This window comes from Chelonoidis abingdonii, chromosome 23, assembly GCF_003597395.2.
Source record: "Chelonoidis abingdonii isolate Lonesome George chromosome 23, CheloAbing_2.0, whole genome shotgun sequence".
In the NCBI taxonomy this organism is placed as follows: domain Eukaryota; kingdom Metazoa; phylum Chordata; order Testudines; family Testudinidae; genus Chelonoidis; species Chelonoidis abingdonii.
The window spans coordinates 7,277,321-7,296,357 of NC_133791.1; the positions used below are offsets into that span (position 1 = coordinate 7,277,321).

Consider the following 19,037-nt stretch of genomic DNA (forward strand, 5'->3'; position numbering starts at 1 on the left):
CAGCCGTTGACCCAATATTAACGGCCCCACTTGAGCATTGCAGCCTGAGGCTGTTGCCTGGTGATCATAATAACACCAGCAGACTTACTGAACGACTATTGATCATTGCCTCTAAGACAATCAGTGCCCGGGCTCTATGGGGCTGATGGTTATTCATCACTGAAGCTGTTTGTCCTGGGCAGCTGGGCTGACACATCATGTTCACAAGCCATCCGCTGAGTTAAAGAAAAAAATCCTAATGGCCTCCTTGGGACTGGAATTTAAACAAATCAACATGCATGTGAATATAACGTCTTCACGGCAACCTATTTGCTCTCCCTGATGGAGCGGTGGTAGCAAAGTGGTGGTGGGAATGTACGACTCACCTTTTCATGATAGCAGCAGCCCCCTGGGGTGGAATTCATCCCGATGCAGTGAGGGTCTGTGCAACGTTCGAGTCCCTCCTACGCCCTGTTCTGAGGGGGAGATAGGTGTTTCTCTGGGTGAATTTCAGCCTTTCAGCAGCTGCTGCAGAACTGAAAGAGGTTCCCTCAGTCTTAGAGTTGGGTGATAAGGAAGGCGCACCCCTGGCTGCCCCAAGTCTGACAGTTCATGGTGGCACTGAACAGGACTCAATGAGGCCAAAGACTCCCCTCTTAGTTCTTAGCCTCCAGCTGAGAGAGCAGCTTAGTAGGGCTACTCTGGAGAAAGCCAGAAAAGGGTGGGGGCCTCTCAGGGTCTCAGGTAGAGCAGCTGCCACCTGTGGACTGTGATGGTCCCAGCTCAGGCCTTGGCTGTGAGCACAGGCAGGTTACACTTCCACATGAGTCTGACAGATGAGATGTTCTGTAATAGCTAATGGCCTGCTCCTGCTGCGGGAATTGCGGGCACTTAGGAACAGCAGGACAGGCTCCCTATGCGCTCTCCCCCACCCCCTACTCCCTGCTGAATGGCCACGAAGGGAACGAGACTGTCTTGGTCATATGGAACTGCTGGGAAGTGGGGACACAGACTGGGTGGGTGGGGGAAGACACAGGCACACACCACTGGCAGCAATAACCCCACACAGGATGCAGGAGGAAAGAGGGGAGCAGCAAGTCTAGGCAGCAGCTCCCCATTCCTGGGCAACCTCAGAGTATCTGGGTTCCTGACAGGGCCAGAAATCCACAATGAAGAGGCAGCAGCAACAGTTGGAATGAATGATTGCGAGGCTGGCTTAGCATCTCAGAACCATCTTCTAGGTTCAGCTGGATTCAGTTCTGGACAGGGTGGGAGGGGAGTCATCACGCTAGGTTTGCCCATCCATGGAATGGATGTGGGGAGTGGATCCCAGGTAAAGGATCCTTGTCTGAACCCGGGAAAGAGGCTGAGGCCATGGGGAAAGGGTTTGGGCTGGTACTGGTGGCTGTTGGAGACAGGACAGTGGACCAAATGGACCACGAGTCTGATCTGGGCTGGCAGTTCCTATTTTGCCATCTGTTACAAAATTACCCTGTGTATGAACATCAAGCCCATTTTCTGATGCCTGCAGCAGTCTCAGAAAACTGTTTTGCATTTCAACCCGGCTGAATTTCACATCGAATTCTGTTCTTTTCTTTTTATAATTGAGGTCAAAACGTCAGAGGAGTGTTATTCATCGAACATTTTGTCTATTAGCAGGAGAGGAACCAATACAGAGCAGGGACTTCATCTGCTTTCAGAAATAGCTCCTGCCATAACGGCTACAAGAGAAACTCCCTTTGAAGTGAGGTTTCACAGAGGCTGGTTCACGGCTTCTTCTAGCTTCTCAGGCTTAGGACAAAACAGCCTGTATTTATGAATATACAACAGTAATAAAAGGCCAGACCCTTTCATTCTCAGAGAAATCTTCCCTGAGTAAGGACTTACTAAGAAAAGCAGGTTCTGTCCCACTCATAATGATTCTGCAAATAAAAATATTAATTCTTTGCACTCCTGCAGCTCCTCTGCTTTCAAAGCATTTCACAAGCATGAATTAAGCACCACCACATCCCTGTAATATAACTGAATCTGATTATGTATTATTCCCTTTGTACTGATGGGAAAACTGAGGCACGGAGATGGTTAGTGACTTGCCCCAGGTCACACAGCCATTCCGTGGGTCCTCTGAGGAGCAAGTTCTGTTTCCAGCTTTGTTGAATTGATTGGCAATGCTGGATCTTGGAATGAAATCCAATGCAAATCAGGAGTGACTCTGACATCCGTGATGACACCCCAATGTGCAAAGCGTGTGAGCTCAGTTGTTGGGAGCTCTTCACGATCACTCCGTGAAAGGCACCACCAAAGCGCAGTTAATCATTTCACCTTTAGAGCACCCACCACAGCTCAGCCGCGCAGCTTGATTCTTGATAGCTCTCCAAAGCCATTCCACCTCTGTGCCTTAAAGCATGTTCCTTAAAGATGAACTTTTGCAGGGGAGCAAATTGGAGGCTAGAAAATGTTTGGGCTGACAGAAGTATGAGCAGCCAGTGTTCCCTGTGCTCTTATGGAAGATGTTAGTGCTTGGAATAAGGGGTAGAATTTTGCTTCGTTAACCAATGAGAATTCAGGGTAACTCTACTGACCTTAGAGAGACAAGGTGGATGAGGTCATATCTTTCATTGGACCCACTTCTGCTGGAGAAAGTGATAAGCTTTCAAGCTTCCACAGAGCTCTTCTTTAGGGCTGGAGGTAAGATCTTACCTCACCCACCTAGTCTCTCTAATGTCCTGGCACCAACATGACTACAACAACACCGCAAACAATCTATTGACTTGAGTGGTCCAGGGTATGTGGGAGCAGAATCTGCATCATTCCCCTGACGCATTCAGCCATGTGGCCTCCCAGGGGAATGAAGTGAAGGAAGCCAGTTGGCTGGGAACAAGGGACCATATTGGCTGAGATGGGGGAAAGCCCTTGTTTGAACACAAATAGCCTCTGCCCTTAGCAAATGGGGTAAGAGAAGAACAATTGGCGCACGGACTTTTTGTTCTGTGAGTGCACAGCACTACCACAAAGGGGTCCTGGTACAAGATGGTGTCCCCTGGGTTCTACTGTGATAATTTAATATGAAAAAAGCCAGCGGCGAATGGGCTGGAGCGTAACATCTGGGAATGCTTTTCCCCACAAGGAATTCCCTGAGACAAACATGCCAAGGCACTTTGCAGGCAAAGCAAGGAGCTTTCGGGATCAGCTGGTAAGTGGAGGGGACCTGACACCAGCTGGGAGATGCATCGTCCCCACGGGCTGCAGCTAATGTGAAAAAATGCCTTCTCCAAATGGTTTCTGTTTTTAAACACTAAGGGTTCAGCCTGGAGAGCAGAACCTGTGGGTAATGACTAGGCAACAAAGGATCAGAGGGGAGGCAGGTCAGGCCTAGAGGGAACCATCAACTGGAAGCTCACCAATGTGATTGGACATGTAACGGGAGGTTTAATGGGCTGTCAGTGCACTGGCCCCGTGCCACGAGGCAGGATCTCAGCTCAGGCATCGGGAGCTGGCTGGATGCAGTAAACATGCTGCAAATCACTTCATCCACCTCTCGCTCCACCTCTCCTGACTGGATCCAAATCCCCAAGCTAGCAGTCAAGGGGTTTGATTAGCCCAGCAAAATGTGAGAGTCGATGCAAGAGGCTGTCAAGACGCAGCGTGGGAGACTTTACTGGTATTTGAAAAGCATGACAGGTAATTAGGGGCTGTAACTGACTTGGGAGCTCGCATCGTATTTGGATTGCTAATGGTAAACAAAGCCTGAGAGTATCCGCAGCCACCTGCATTAGGAAAATGTCAGCACAAAGGAATGTTTGCCAGTTAAACCTCCTGAGGGGGCAGGGACAGATCCCCATCCAGGCTATCTCCACAAAGACTCTCCTGTCTGTGTCTGATGTCAATAGACTCTGCCGTGTAGGACCCACGCTGCCTGCAAGAAGTCACAAGTACCTAGCATGCCTGATGTGCCAGGCCTTTAAAGAGGCAAGTGTGACGTTCTCCGATTAAAATATGACCATATAGATCATTGTTGCAACCCCTGTTATGTATTTGCAGCAAATCTTTTACAAAGGTTGTCAAGTGAGGTGTCTATGAAAATGTTATGATTTGCTGATTATGATTATGCCATCTGTATGCATGTATCACTTTTGTATCAGAAGTATAAGTATTGGCTCTATACTTGGGTTTCAGATGTTTGCTCCTGGAACACAACCCACAAGGTAGCTAGTCAGCACATCTTGGAGGGACTATGCAAATTGAGTGGCCCATCGAGAGGACATTTAACTGACAATGGACCATGGGAAACGTCATCTACACTTAATGAAATTTCCTGCCATGACTAGGTGAAATGCATGGACATGAGACTTGCCCATGGGACCAAACTCCATCTTGTTTGTGTAATTTTCCACAGTAACAACAATGGGGGAAAAGATTAAAGGCCCTGGAAACTCCTCCATTTTGCCTCTATCCTGCGTCAGCCTCTGTTCTTCCCAAGCCTGTGGACTATGAACTTATACTAAAGGGAGCATTCTAACCAATCGACGGGGGACCTTCCAATGATTTGGAAGCAACCAGAGACTTATCAAGCCTGCAGCTTATTCCATCACTGCTCCAAGCCTGGAACAAGAACTTTGCAATTACTGAAAGTATTTGATTCCTTTAACCAATTTTAACTCTCACCTTCCTTTCTTTCTTTCTTTTTCTTTTTCTTTCTTTCTTTCTTTCTTTCTTTCTTTCTTTCTTTCTTTCTATGAATAAACCTTTAGATTTTAGATACTAAAGGATTGGCAAAAGTGTGATTTTGGGGTAAGATCTGAGTTATATATCGACTTGGGTGTGGGGCTGGTCCTTTGGGATCAGAAGAACCCTTTATTTGATGAGACTGGTCATAAAGAACCACTCACCTTAAAATCCAGTGTTTTCGGTGGTAATACAAGGACTGGAATGCCCAAGGTGTAAACAGGCCTCAGTGAGTCACAACTCAGGATGCCGAATTCAGTTTGAACTGCTGAGAAATAGGGCAGATACCCCCACGCAAGACTGGTGGCTAATCCCCCATAGGATATACCAAACCAGCAACAAAAGTAAACTCCTATTTCATTACACTGGCTAACAGGAAGTCAAAAAAGCAGTTTCCTTGGGCATTCCAGTTCTTGGGCAGGGAGGGCTCTGAACCATCCTGCACTGGTAGTGGGATGGACTGGGTCACCAGAGAGATCCTGCCCATCTCTGGACTCTGAGTTTATGAACCTCTCAGCTGTTGAGCTACATGTCAGACAATAGCAGAGACTCATCTGTTTCAAGAGGGTCCTGGGGCGCAAGGGAGGACCAGGGACACTGAAGGTCTGGAGTGGCGAGAGAGCCATGGGAGTATGGGAGGGTTGTGTGGAGCTAGGGAAGAGAGGGATGGTGCATGTACAGATTGTGACAGTTATGACTGCAGATGTTTCTGAGACATATTGAATGCTGATGTGAGCTGCTGCAACTCCATTCTCTTCAGTGGAGCTGCAAATGCTCGTGCCAGTGGTGAGTTTGGTGTGATGGATGTTATGGAGCATTTTCAGTCAAGATCAATAAAGTTCAGGGGCTGCTTTATCCATAAAGCATCCTGTCCCAGCTATCAGGAGCTCTTCACTTTGCTAAAGTGGGCTGCAAACCTCAGGAGAACAGGCTTGCTGGTGAGATTGACAGCACTTCTGCTTTGAATCCTGTACTGATATTTAGAAAGCATGACGGGAATAGGTTTTCTCATGGCAGCCAGTCTCTTCCAGATTTATCTGGATCTGGGCAGTGCGAGGGCATGCAGAAGTGAAAGAGGAGCAACCTTTTCAGAGCCTCCAGAAAAGGCTTGATTCTAGAAAGAGACAATGGTTCAGGCCAGGTCAGAGTTTTATCTGATCTGAACCCACTGGCCCATCTCTAATGGCGACCAACATCTAGGCAAATAAGATTCTCTTTCTTTAAAAAGTTACCAAAGAGAAGTAAGGTCAGGGGAATAAGGATCAACTTCCATCTCTCTGCAGGAAAATCAATGTCGCTAGTCAGACGTCTCCGTGTTTACAAGGCAAATGCACACTGCACCAAAGAAAATATGATGCATCCGATCACAATTGCTGTTCTGCAGAGACTCATTCTGACAAAGCCTGGGTGATTTGTTCATTTTGTTACTAGGTAGCGCTACCCTTGGATGCCCAGTTTAGCAATTTATCTCCTCTAAGGAGCTACTCAGTGGCAGAAGGAAAATAACTCCAACAATCCCAGGGAGGGAGTGGTAGGAAATCAGTTTGTAACTCATGTCTCCGGGGTGGAGGCTTCAGGGAAAGCTATAGAAGGCTGGGTTTGGCCATTCAGCCCATCTGGGGCCAGATTGTGGTAGCTTTATGCACAGCTAGTAATGCCTTGCTCCACAGGTATTCCCGATGGAAACTCACAAGGCCAGGGGCTACTCGGTGCGAGGCAGGGTACTGCAGCGCGGCCCTCGGGGGTGTATTTTTTATACAATGGAGCAGCCGTGAAGGCTCGTGAATCTGAGATTGCTCACTACGGAGCTCAATAAACCTAGGGCTGGATTGCCTCCCCAGACACATTCGGGAATAACCATCCATCCCTTAGGCACTGCTTATCTTCTGCAGGATGAAGTGTTCTAGCAGGAGGGGTACGGAGACAGGTGAGAGATTGGGGAGCAGCTGGATAATTCAATGGCACATCTGGCTGTCTTGTGCCAGAGCTGGCTATTAGTTTTATGTCTGTTAGCAGCAGTGACATCTAAACAGTGATTACCATGACAAAGGCCTCTCTGTGCATGAGCTAGCAAGATCTACGGACACGTTGTGTAATAACAGCAGCTCGCCGCTTTGTCATAACCTTCCAGGACTTTAAACGTGATGGAGCTAAAACACCCAGAACCCTGCATTTGTCAGCTACTGAAAAAGCAAAACCATCTCAGGGACAGCATGAGGCAGAGGGAGCCGGCCACTTTCAGGCCTTGCTGTTGGTGCATTAGCTGCATAATACACCGTGAGGCTTTATCGTCCCTCCAGTGAGGTGATAAATGTCTGCAGTCAACAGTGTGCTCACTGCTCAAAGAGCGTCGAATGAATGCACTAAGGCTCCGTGTGATGAACTAGCTGCTTCACTGAACATACATCTGCTCTGGACTGGATGTCTGCGTGGCACTCACTGAACACTGCCAAAGGCATCCTGTCCCAGCATACCCTGGGCCTGGGGAACACCTGGGATGGTGGATTCAGGGACTTCCACTGTTTCGGTGCCCACAGGGGATCCTCTTGGGGCTTTAAGGACAGCATGTGGGGCACGTACTATTATCAGGACCAGTGCTAGTGTTTATAGCGCCCTAAGCGCATGGGCATTTAGCCGCCCCGTGAGCTGATGCCGCGGCTCCGGTGGACCTGCCACAGTCGTGCCTGCGGGAGGTCCACCGGAGCCGTGGGAGCAGTGGACCATCTGCAGGAATGCCTGCAGCAGGTCCACTGGAGCCGCGAGACCAGGGGACCCTCCACAGGCACGACTGCAGCAGCTCCACCGGAGCCTCCTGCTGCCCCCACCCCCCCGGCAAAATGCCACCCCCCAATAATCCTGGTGCCCTAGGCAATTGCCTAGGCCACCTAAATGGAAGCTCTGACTATTATTACAACAGCCCCTGGAAGCTCCAACCAAGCTCAGGGCTGTCCTGTGCTAGGTGCCGGACACACACCTAGTAAGAGGCAGTCCCTGACCCAAAGAGCTTATCTGAATAGACAAGGAGGGGAGAGAGGAAGTACTTTTATCCTTGTTTTACGGGTATGCTTTGTGGATTGAGTGACTGGCCTGGGGTCACACCGGGAGTCTGTAGCAGAGCTGGGAAGCCCCCAATCTCTTGAGTCCCATTCCAGTGACCGAACCACAAAGTCCACCTTTCTTGCTTTGCTAAGCACCAACAATGGCCTCAGCCCTTCCCCGCCCGTCCCCATCCTCCAGGAGGTCAGGCGCATTATATAGACCTTTGCTAATCTTCACGGCATGCCAGTGAGGTAAGTGACTAAATAAGGAAGATAAGGTAGAATGAAATTATGTGACTTGCCAAGATCACACAGTGGCAGAGCCGAGGAGAGAACCAGGAGCTCTGATTCCCAGGCCGATACAGAAAGGAGGGAAGGCCAGCTGCCATCCTACATTTAGCATTGTAATGTGCAAAACCCTAAGCCTTTGTCTAGACTCAGGGGAAAGGCATTATTTACAATCCTGTTCACTAACCCCTCTGAATTAAACCGGGCTTTGCGCCTAGCACAGACACAGTTTAACACCTTTTACCCTATGGTAGCTGGCCAGGGTCAGGGTCAGCAAAGTGTCCGCACATGGCGTGGTAAAAATGTTGAGGTCCATGGTAATTTTTCACAAAATTGAATGACTGAATGACATTGACCCGCAGGGCCGCCCAGAGGAGTCAGGGGGCCTGGGGCAAAGCAATTTCGGGGGCCCCTTCCATAAAAAAAGTTGCAATACTATAGAATACTATATTCTCGTAGGGGCCCCTGCAGGGCCTGGGGCAAATTGCCCCACTTGGCTCACAGCCGGGTGGCCCTGTTGACCCCCCCCCCATGTCCATCACTAAGTACAGTAATTTTGTCAAGTGTCTGTCGCATAACATGGTAGTGCCGACCCCTAGCCAGGGTTGACCATAGGGTGGTGGCAGAGATCTGTTAAATCAGTGGTTCTCAACCTTTTCTCACTTGCAAACCCCTAAAAAATTTCAAATGCGGATGTGGCCCCTTGTTGAAATCTTCAGACATAGTCTGTGGATCCCCAGGGGACCACGGACCACAGGTTGAAAACCATTGTTCTATAGTAACGACAACCTTTTGCAGACCCCTTAGACATAGTCCGCGGACCCCAGGGTCCACGGACCATATGTTGATACCCCTGTGTTAGATGTATTTACAGCCAAAACTTTAGATCCTTTAGCCACATCAGCTTCCACTGGCGGTGAGCGTATCCTTACTGAACAATAGCATTGATTCTTGCGGGTGGGAGGGGTTATTATTTTGGCAATAGATTCTCAACCAACCGGTGGCCATTTTTTTAGTAAAATGAGGGTTCCTGACCAACGGGCTCCCGTTAGGAACAGCAGTGGCTTTCCCAGGGCCAAAGGTAGCTCCTGTCTTCAGGCCCTGTCAGTCTGCATCAGGGGTCCTGAACCTTTGTGTTCAGAGCAACGGATTGAGAGTACTTTGTGCTGGATTAAGATTCACTTACTCAGTAGATGGGACCAACAAATCTCTATGAAGGCAATATTCTCAGCAAGTAGTGATCAATTACTTGCAAGTGGGAAGCTCATCAGGATGATCCTATCACAGTCACCTCCAGCAACAGACAGTACAGCTTCGACCTCCCTTTGTTATACAAACTTATTGATAACTTTTTGTTATCTCTTCTTATTCCTATGTATTAGCCTCTCATTTCCATATTAACTCTCCCTGCTGTCAGTACAGGTTTAGTGTCAGTTCAAACCGTCTTTCTAGACTTTTAGTTACTTCATCTTTTCTTTCTCTTTCTCTCTCATGATTGCTCTGCTATTTCTTACACCTGTGCAGTTCTGCATACACTCACACTGTTAAATGTTTTTGGAAAAGATTCTTAACATTCACAGCCGGCGTCTATCTTTCTAGGGTGAAATATCCCTTCGCTCCCAACTCTTTGCTGTGGGCTAAGTAATAGGAAGGTGCAGAGCAAATGTCCAGAGCCCGGAGAGAAGCGCATTACCTTTGTCCTCCTGCCCGCTGTATGCTAAGGGGGGGACTATGTGTAGCAGAGGCCCAAACACAATGGTCAGACCAGAGAGAAGCGGGAAGGTAACTCCCCTCTCACTAGCCTTGGTGTAAATCAGGAGTAACTGTGTTCATTTCAATGGAGTTACGCTGGTGTAAGCGAGAGGCAAACCAGGCACAGGCTTTTTGGGCACAGAGCAGCAGGGAGTTAACTCAATGCCGTATTTTAATTAAGGGAAAGTTTAATTTTTTGAAGGTGATTTATTTCCATGTTGAGATTGCCTGGATTTTACCAGCACTAACCTCAACCAGCCCTCTCTTCTGGCTAGCAGATGTTTCTGACCACACTAGGCATTTCGTAGAGGTGCGTCTGAGGATAATAGGTGATATGGTAAACTCCCAAGCTTAGTGAAGGTAAATCTTGGGCCAAGTCTCGGCTGGTGTTAGTCTGCATCCTCCACTAAAACTGTACTGATTTACACCAGCTATCTGGTCCAGGTGTCTTTTTATTTTATAACAAGAGCTTCTAATTCTTTCTTGTTATTTAAGCCCTCCTATAAAGTCACCCTGCTGCACAGCTTGGATAATTTCTCATGGCCTGCTCCCCGGCCAGGTGCTTTGTGAAACTGGACCAAGATGGGATGCAATGGGAGGCGGCAGATCAGGTAGGAGATGCAGTTCATGTTATTAAAAGGGAAACAAACTTATTTTCAATATTTTTCAATGCAATGAGCTGAGTAAATCAGGCTGAGGCGAGTGCTCTTAGCATAGGATCTGTTGGGCAGGGAGGCAAATGACAGCTGGGAGATACTTGAAATTGACGATACCTAAGGGCCCAGTCCTGCAGGGAAAACTCACAGTGAAGTCAATGGATGTTTTCCCTGAGTAAGCAGCTCAGGATCCATCCCTAATATTCAGAGAGAGAGAGAGAGAGAGAGAAGAAATGAGTTCCTACACAGCTTGTTTCTAACAATGACTGATTGGTAATTACAGCCCAGGCTTGCAAACACAGTATTCCCAGGTGGTTTCAATAGATTAGTCATGGCAATAAGCACTATATTAGCTAGTGCATATGTGCAGAATCGGACCCCCGAGACTGGATCCTGAAGTGAGCACATCACACTGACTGATCCAATTATTGGTCAAATAAATGGAAAGACTTTGTTTTTTGGGAGCCGGATAAGGCTCTTTATGAACTACAATATATTTAATAACTTAGCCCCTAATCCAGCGCTGCTGAAGCCAAATGAGAGTCTTGCCATTGATTTCAGAGTGTGTTGGGTCAGGGTCATAGAGAGAGAAAACACTGGAGGTTGCAGTTTTCCACAGTGGACGTATCCAGGGACACTGATCACACAAATGATTTCAGCTTGTTTGTGTATCTTGAATCTTTATTACATTCATTGCTGTCTTTAAGCATCTGAGGAATTGTGGAGTTCAGGCTAGTAGCAAAAACCAGAGCAGTGTTTGGTAGGTTCTGATCTTTTATCAGCTATTGGGATTCTAGTCCTTTCCATGCTACAGTGTGATGCAGCCTGGCTTCCATTAGCCTTGCAGTATCATTAGATTTTGTCCTCTGAGCTGAGGTTTACTTTAGTCATCAGGCTGGATCAGTATTTGGATGGAAACCTTCTCAGAGGACGGGTGCTGAGCCCTGACTGAAGTCCAGCTCCTTTTCAGGTGTTTTAAGATGGGCACCTCAAGAATGGAGACACCCAGAATCACAAGTGACTTTTGACAATGTAAGCCACACACAGCCCTGATCCTGCATTGAGATTTGCATTTTGAACCCCTCTGCCCACCTGGTACCCCATTCATATCAAGGGAGCTCTGCATGGACTCCAGACTGCACCCCGCCACTTCTCAAAGCAGGATCAGGGCTTTAGCCCTAGATCCTCAAATGTACGTGGGTGCCTAAGTGCCATTGATTTTAACAGGAATTAGCTCCCCAAATACCTTTGAAGATTTGGGCCTTACTCTGTATTTGCCAAGATATTCTTTTGTCTCCTTTCACCCAGGCAGGAAAACAAATTTGTGAATGGCACAAGGACAGAGATATTCATATCATATCCCCACATTGGACAAATGATGCCGGAGCAAAATAGAGGAAAATGATGAGAAATGAAAATCCATAAACATTCTTTAAAAATGCCCCCAATAACGCAGAGGAGAGCATCCAAGTGAAACCAACATGCACAGAGACGGAATATTAAACGGGAACAAAATGAGTTTTTCAATGGGAATAAATAAAAAATTGGAGCCCGTGCGTCTGGGAAGCTGGCCCGGATCTGCAGGAGGGGATGTGTGTGTGTGTGTATCTTTTATTAGATCTTGTTCTTATCATTAGGTAGATCACAGAGAATGACACTTGCAGGAAGAGGGCTTAGTTAAAATGAAATTAACAAAACAAATTAAAGTCCATGGGGGGAAGCTGCAAATCACAGGGAAGGACTGTGAGCCGTCTGCTCTTGCTGCCTCTGTAGTGTAGATGCTGCTGCAGGGGAGTTGCAGAGAAATATTGTGACATTAAAATGCAAACTGCAGTGAGTAACTGAAGCTGCATAGAATTCTCTGTCGACTCAGGCAGTGTGTTTACTTGATCTGTGTCACAGTTGCTTGTTAATTAAAACAGGAATAAAAAATGACGCCTGACAGAGCTACAGCTCCCGAGCATACTGGGGAGTGTCAGAACAAATCCAGAGCACTCCTGCCAGCATTCACGGGGTTGAACCCTTCCTATGTGGAGCAAAGCACACGTCAGGTTTGTGCCCTCAGAGAAATCAGCAATACCGAAACCTGCCTTTCCTCCAGACCTGCCCAAGTACTGCTGACACACATAAAATATACAAGACAGATTGGAAGCTGAACTAATTTCTTCTCACTATATAAAACCCCCACATGTTTAAAGACAAGATAGACCTAAGCTTTGAATCTGGCTCTGGATCTGCATCTGAAGCTGAACTCCTTCAGAATTTCCGATCTGGAGTTCTGGTCTGCAATAAAGAGTCCTGTGGCACCTTGTAGACTAACAGAAGTTTTGGAGACTCTTTGCTGCTTTTACAGATCCAGACTAACACAGCTACCCCTCTGATACTGGTCTCCAGTGTATTTCACAGGGGGCTCATCGATGTAGTCTGCTCTAGGTAGTTGAGTTGAAGTTTTGCAATAAAAAACAGGACTAGGCTGTGTAAAAAGAACTTCCGTGTGGAATAGGATTGGTTTGCTGTAGATCTGTGTGTGTCTAGGTGAGATGAGATAGGAAGTGCAGCAGATGTAGCTGTCCTGTCATGTGCGCAGCAAGAGCTCAACTTCCAACCTGCCATTGTCCGTCCGGTAGGAGAGGGATGCTGTTGTTGGGGTGGGGATGAGGGCGTGCCACGGGGAATGGACTGCTTACCAGCTTCTTCTTTGGGTGAACAAACCTCAGTCCAGCCTCATTCTCATTCCCCAAGCAAGGGCTGAAGTTTGCAAACACAACTGGCCTCGACTCCACCACTCAGAGATGGGAAGCTTCACACAGCTCTAGGGAAAGGCCTGCGTCCGGTTAACCGGAGCTATTGCAAACCTCTCCTAAAATGCCACAGAGAGGGGATCTTTCACTTCCCCCTTTCCAGCCCCAAAGGGGCTTCCGTGTTAACATCTCATTGAAAGACTAACAGCTGTCTAGTCCTGCACTGAGTGCCAGGGCTGGGTAGGAGCCCAACCACTGAGGCAGGGGTGAGACCCCCTGTGGCACTGAGGGGGAAGTCCAATTAGCTGAGCTACCACCTGAGCCCTAATAGGAGACAGCATCCCAGAGAACTGCTTTAACCCTTTCACTGAGGGCACTTTGCAGATGGCCAGGCAAAGGAATTCACAGGAGGACATGTGCCATGTATGTGTGCCCAGGACTGCCTCAGCATGCAAACTGCACACACGCCCTCTGTTAAAGCTCCATGTCAGAGAAGAAATCAGCACTGAAAGAAGCAACGATTATGCATGCTGAATAAATGGTGAAGAGCGTCATGCATGCCCCTTGGCCTGGCCCTTTTACACCAGTGCACACTGGGTGTAAAACGCTGCCCTTCAGACCTCTTTGCACCAGCACCAGTGATGACACAAGGGGAAAAGCCACAGAGGCTCGGGGCTCTACGTTTGCATCTTGGCTCTTTGCTGGTTCATTGGACGACACGTGTAACTTCGCTGTGCCTGAGACTCCACCGCTCTGGGATGAAGATAAGAGCTGGGTGCTGCCTGACCTGGAAGGTGGGTGCATGGGATGTCTGTCAAGGGCTAGGAGAGCCTTAGATCAAAGAACGTATAGAAGTCTGGTGCACTGTGTTCCTCTATCATGCCCTGTGAATGGAAGTCTCCCCACATGCATCCAGCAGAGGAGGGGACCCCCATGAATGCACAACAGGCTGTGGGCCAGTGTAAACCCCAAAGATCCACCACTGCATCAGCTGTGTGCCCCAAATTCCCATTATCTTCTCTGGGAGCTGAGCCTGAGTGGGGAGTGCTTTGCTGTAAAATCTCTTTATGAATCAGTACAGCCAGCTCATCAGCCCGCTGTCCAGGGAACAAAATCCTGCTGCTGCGGAGGGACAGGGCTAAAGATGAGATTTCTTTGTTGAGATTCAAGTAGCGGTGTAGTGGAAACTTGAAATCTCAAGCCGAGGAGGCTGGATCTAAACTCTCTGCACACAAGAGAGGGGATGTTTGCTTGCCCCAGTGCACGGGGTTTATCTAATCCCACCTCTCATGTCAGGCTCAGAGTGGCCTGGCCCAACAGTACAACCATTTTGTTTTCTCCTAGGAAATATTTTACTAGTGGGGAAAAAATCTGTTGTTTCTACCCCAGGAATGTACTTAAAATCAAGCTGGCTCAAGCCAGGACTCTGGGTGGGGACTGGTTATTCTAGAAAGTTGGTCTCCAGCTTTTTTTGGTCCTTAGGTTCTTGCCAACCCCATTGCTCCCACCTGTGAATCCCACCTTAGTGACCTCTGCTCAGAAGAGAAAGCCAGGAGCACCGGGCAAGGGTTTGAATAAGGACTCGATCCAACACCCAGCTAAGTCAAAGGACAGACTCCCAGCAATTTGGGTGGGCTTAGGGTCGGGTCCTACAGGGGACCTGTTGCTAAAGTCAGTTCTCCTGGGGGACCTGGAAGCAGTTGGAATGGCTGGTGTGCAAAAGTGTCACACCCCAGAGCACATTCTGTCTGTCTGTCCATTTGTCCCTCACCCCCACTGACTCAGACACACACATTCCCTCTCTCCCCACCCACATCTTTTGAAAATGCAGCTAAAGCTCAGAAATCCCAGCCTGGTTTTTAAAGCCACTGTCCCTGCCCGCTGTCCTCAAAGGAGCTCAGTCAAGAATCCCAGGGAAGCCAGAACCCTGTCCTGGGTCAGGGTGCCAAGGCCCACACAGGGGCCAGGCTACGCTCACTTACCCGGGAGTGGCACTGGAAGCCGAAGTACACCACCACGATCGTCGGCAGCAGCACGATGGCAAAGATGGTGACCACCAGGAGCAAGTTCACGAGGAAGACCAGAGAGTTCGTGGCGACAATCAGCAGGGTCCAAGCCCAGCAGCAGCAGGTGCTCCGGGGCTCCAGGGGAAGAAGCTGGTTGTCCATGTCGTAAGGAGGGAGGCTGGGGATCATCCGGGACGTGTCAGACAGATTGTCCACTTCAAAGTCCTCGATCTCCTGGTCGGACATTCTCAGAGGAGTTTTTTTATCTCTCCTTCCCTTGTTCTTTTTTCCTGCCTTTGCTGTTGGCCACAAACCTGAGTGTGGAGCTCTGGGGCTTTCCTTCCTCAGCCAGAAGACGGCAGAGAAGGGCTAGCCAGACAGCATCAAGGACCCTAGAGATGGAATGGCCCTAATTGGCCACCTGCTGCACCCCAGCCCTGCCAGGGCAGGATCATGCCCTGCAGTATATTCCCCAGCACTGCCTCTCCTCTAGTCTGAGAACAGAGTGGCAGCCGCTGCAAGTTTGGTCCTGAACCAGCTACAGGCTATCGCTTTGCTTTTGAATCCAGGGTTTCCTTATTTTCTCTTGCACGCTCTCTCTGTCTTCTGGGGCTCTTCCTTATGGGAATACGGTCCCAAGGAGCTGCCAACAGTTTTCTCTCCTAGCCTTGATATGCTGCACAGCCCTGGAGATTGTCTACTTTTAGCATCCTCTTACAGCTATCAGCCAGTCCTGCTGGCTAAGAATATCGGGCTCAGGCCCTTTCAGAGACTGTTCCCTGGCTTTGAATCATCTCTTTGTGGCCAGTATCGCAGACCCAAGTAATTACCCAACTTTCTTCTAGTTGGCGTGCCTGGTTAAAAGAACAAACAGGAGATGCTTCTCCCTCGTCCTGGTGGAAACCTTGCCCGCGCTGTGCAGTGCTGAAAGCAAAGAGACACACGCTGACTGGAGCAGCGTGTATGGTTTCAGTGCACACAGCTGTCTGCATTCACAGGCACCAGACAGGAGCAGCGTCTTCCCTTCTGAGCTGGCTCTGGAGCTGTGCAATTCTGCACTGTTCACAGTGCTGGCTCTCCAGCGGCTTTATCAGATTTCTTTCCTGTGCTAGCCAATCCTTTGCAGCTTGTTTCTCCACCCCAGCCACTTAGCACACAGCCCCTGGGTACCACGCTCTCCCCACCTTCCCAGGTCAGGATGGTATTTTTTGACACTGAAATTGCTCTGTTCTCAACTCTCCAGCCATAATTTCTTTGCAGATAGAAGACTATGATACTGTAACAGACGATAATCATTGCACCTCCTAGACAGGAATCTCAGCATGATCTGCAAACAGTAACTCTTTTTTAAGGCAACAAGAATGGCAATGAATGGAGGTTTTTTTGCTTGACTTGTGATCAAACCCGTATAAAGAAATGGAGATTGTCTCTCCCAATGATCGTTAGCACTTATATACCACTTTGCATAAATGCTTTCAGTACCCTGGGAGTAAGGAAACATCCCCACTGAACAGCTGGGGAAACTGAGGCAAACACCGATAGCATGTCTGACCAAAGGTGAACTGCTAATCAGTGGCATAGCAGGGGACTCAGCAGTGCAGATCGATGCTCATTCCTTCAAACCACTTTGCTCTGGACTGAGCATACAATACAAACCTTGTGTGACATCAACCATTGCATACACTGCTTAAAAAATAAAAGTGGTTTCTAAGATACAGACTAAAGTTCGCCAGGAAATGATTATTTTTCCTTCAGAAAAATGTCTAAATTCCTGGGGTGAATGTTTGATATAAACTCAAACATTTGATATAATGTTTGATTATAAACTCAAACATTTTTCAATAAAAACAAATGTTTTGCATGGAAATTTCCATGCTGGCAAAAAAAGCCTTTTTCTGTTGGAAATAAATATTCTGATGACAAATCTTTGACCCTCTCAAATTATCTTTGTCTTTTTGTTGGTATTCTGCGCCCCTGTGGCATGTCCAGCTGCCATGGTGATGAGTGTCACATATTAGGATTGGATAGAGTTTGCTGGGAGGTGCTGGCCAGAGAGTCTTATTAGCCAGCTGGAAGCCTGAGAAGTGGCTGCAGGACCCTTTGGGAAGAGGACCACTGGAAAGCTCAAGGAGGGAATGGGGAATAACAGTTTGATTTGCACAGGGGAGAAAAGGGAAACCAGAGTGCGTGGGCTCAGAAATGAGTTTTGCCTCACACAGCTGAGCTGTGGGAGCAGAGAAGTGTGTAGCCTTCTGTCTTGACTTCCTAGCATCTTTTTGGTGCTCATGTGTGTGAACGTTGTTCAAATCAATCTGTGTCTGCCCAGCACAGATGAAGGAATATCAGGGTCTCGGAACCAGCGCTGTCTCCCCAGCAGCAGCACACCATTGACTCTCCTTGCTCCTCATTATATAATTGGTGGTTCTGAGGACTTGTCTTGGGAGTGATTCTTACAGGAAAGCACCTTGTGTTCCTGGGAGGCTCCGTTTGAGTGGCTCTGTGCTTGAAATCTGTGTCCGGCGAGAACTGCGTGAGCCTAAGTAGGAGCCACTCTCAGAAAGAGAAGCGCCCTGCCATGGGGCTCTGAAAGGTTTCTGTGCACCCAGGCTCCTGACAGGAGAGTTCCAGGGACCAGCAACTCACACAGACAGCAGCTAAGTTGCAGGAGCTGGGTTATCCCAAATGGAGGGCTGCTAGAGAGAGGCAGGTTTGCGCCACACCAAGGCAAAGTGCAGGCTTTGCATTCTCCCCACTTACATGTGGTCTGTGGTTCTCTTCCTTACTTGTATTAATGAAAATCAGGGTCCCGCTGTGCTAGGTGCTGTACATACACATAGTGGGACAGGCCTGTCACGGAGTCTGGCCCTGCACCCCTCTTCCTGGGACCCACAGTGACTTTTATCCAGCCAGTAAAACAGAAGGTTTATTGGACAGCAGGAACACAGGTTACAGCAGAGCTTGCAGGCACAGTCCAGACCCCTCCACTGAGTCCTTCTGGGGGTTCAGGGTGCTTGGATCCCAGCTAGGATCCCCTGAATTCCTCCCCATAGCCCAAACCCAAACTGTCCTGCCTCTCCTCCTCCGGCCGACAAAACCCCTTTGTCTCCTTCTCCTCCGCCCAGCAGCTCCCCCTCCCCCCTGCCGGCTCACATTACAACCTGACTACCTGTCCCTCACCTACAGACATCCCCTGCTTTCCCGTTCCCCACACAGACAGTCCCTACTCCATCACAAGGCCCTGCCCCAAAGAACTTGAATCCTAAATAGACAAGTCAGCCAAAGGAAGGATCATTATCCCCCTTTTACAGAGGGGGCAGAGATGCGGAGAGATAAGTGACTTGCCCAAGGCCACGCAGAGCTAAGCATGGAGCCCCGATCTCCTAGTCGAGTGCCTGGATCACAAGGCAATAGAGTTCCCCCCTAAAATGTTGTAATTACAGGGCCAAATGTGTGGAACACCCTTCCACCCTGTGCAGCCAGGAAAAGGCTTGGTTATTCCCACTGTGTTTGTACAGCTCCTAACACAATCCTGCCCCGATTCCGACGGAAGCCTTTGGATGTGACCGCAAATGACCGTCTGACTCCCACTCTGCTGCCATTAAGGCAGTAAGTGGGAAGAGAGAATGATTTTTTCTCACTGCTCATTTCAGTTGTTGGTGCTGAAGACACCGAATGATTCAAAGGTCCCCTCACATCCTGCGATGGATGCGATTGTTAACTGCTAAGTGGAACATAACATATACTGCACCCAGAAAGCCTCCAGCACATCTGCTTGCAGCAGCTCTGTTTCAGAAATCATATTACAATCGTGCCATGGTGACAGCACTTGCCCTCTTGTGGAACTGAGGGTTC

At 48.6% G+C, this 19,037-nt stretch overlaps 1 protein-coding gene across 1 annotated transcript in view; it reads right to left on the minus strand.

Moving 5' to 3' along the window:
• The window catches only part of TMEM278 (transmembrane protein 278), a 37,928-nt gene extending 21,699 nt beyond the window's left edge, over positions 1-16,229 (minus strand). The window contains exon 1 of the mRNA XM_032780025.2: positions 15,162-16,229. Within this exon, the coding sequence (XP_032635916.1) occupies positions 15,162-15,431 (270 nt within the window). The 5' untranslated portion in view covers positions 15,432-16,229. The remainder of the gene's footprint in view (positions 1-15,161) is intronic.
• Positions 16,230-19,037: the final 2,808 nt, after the last annotated feature.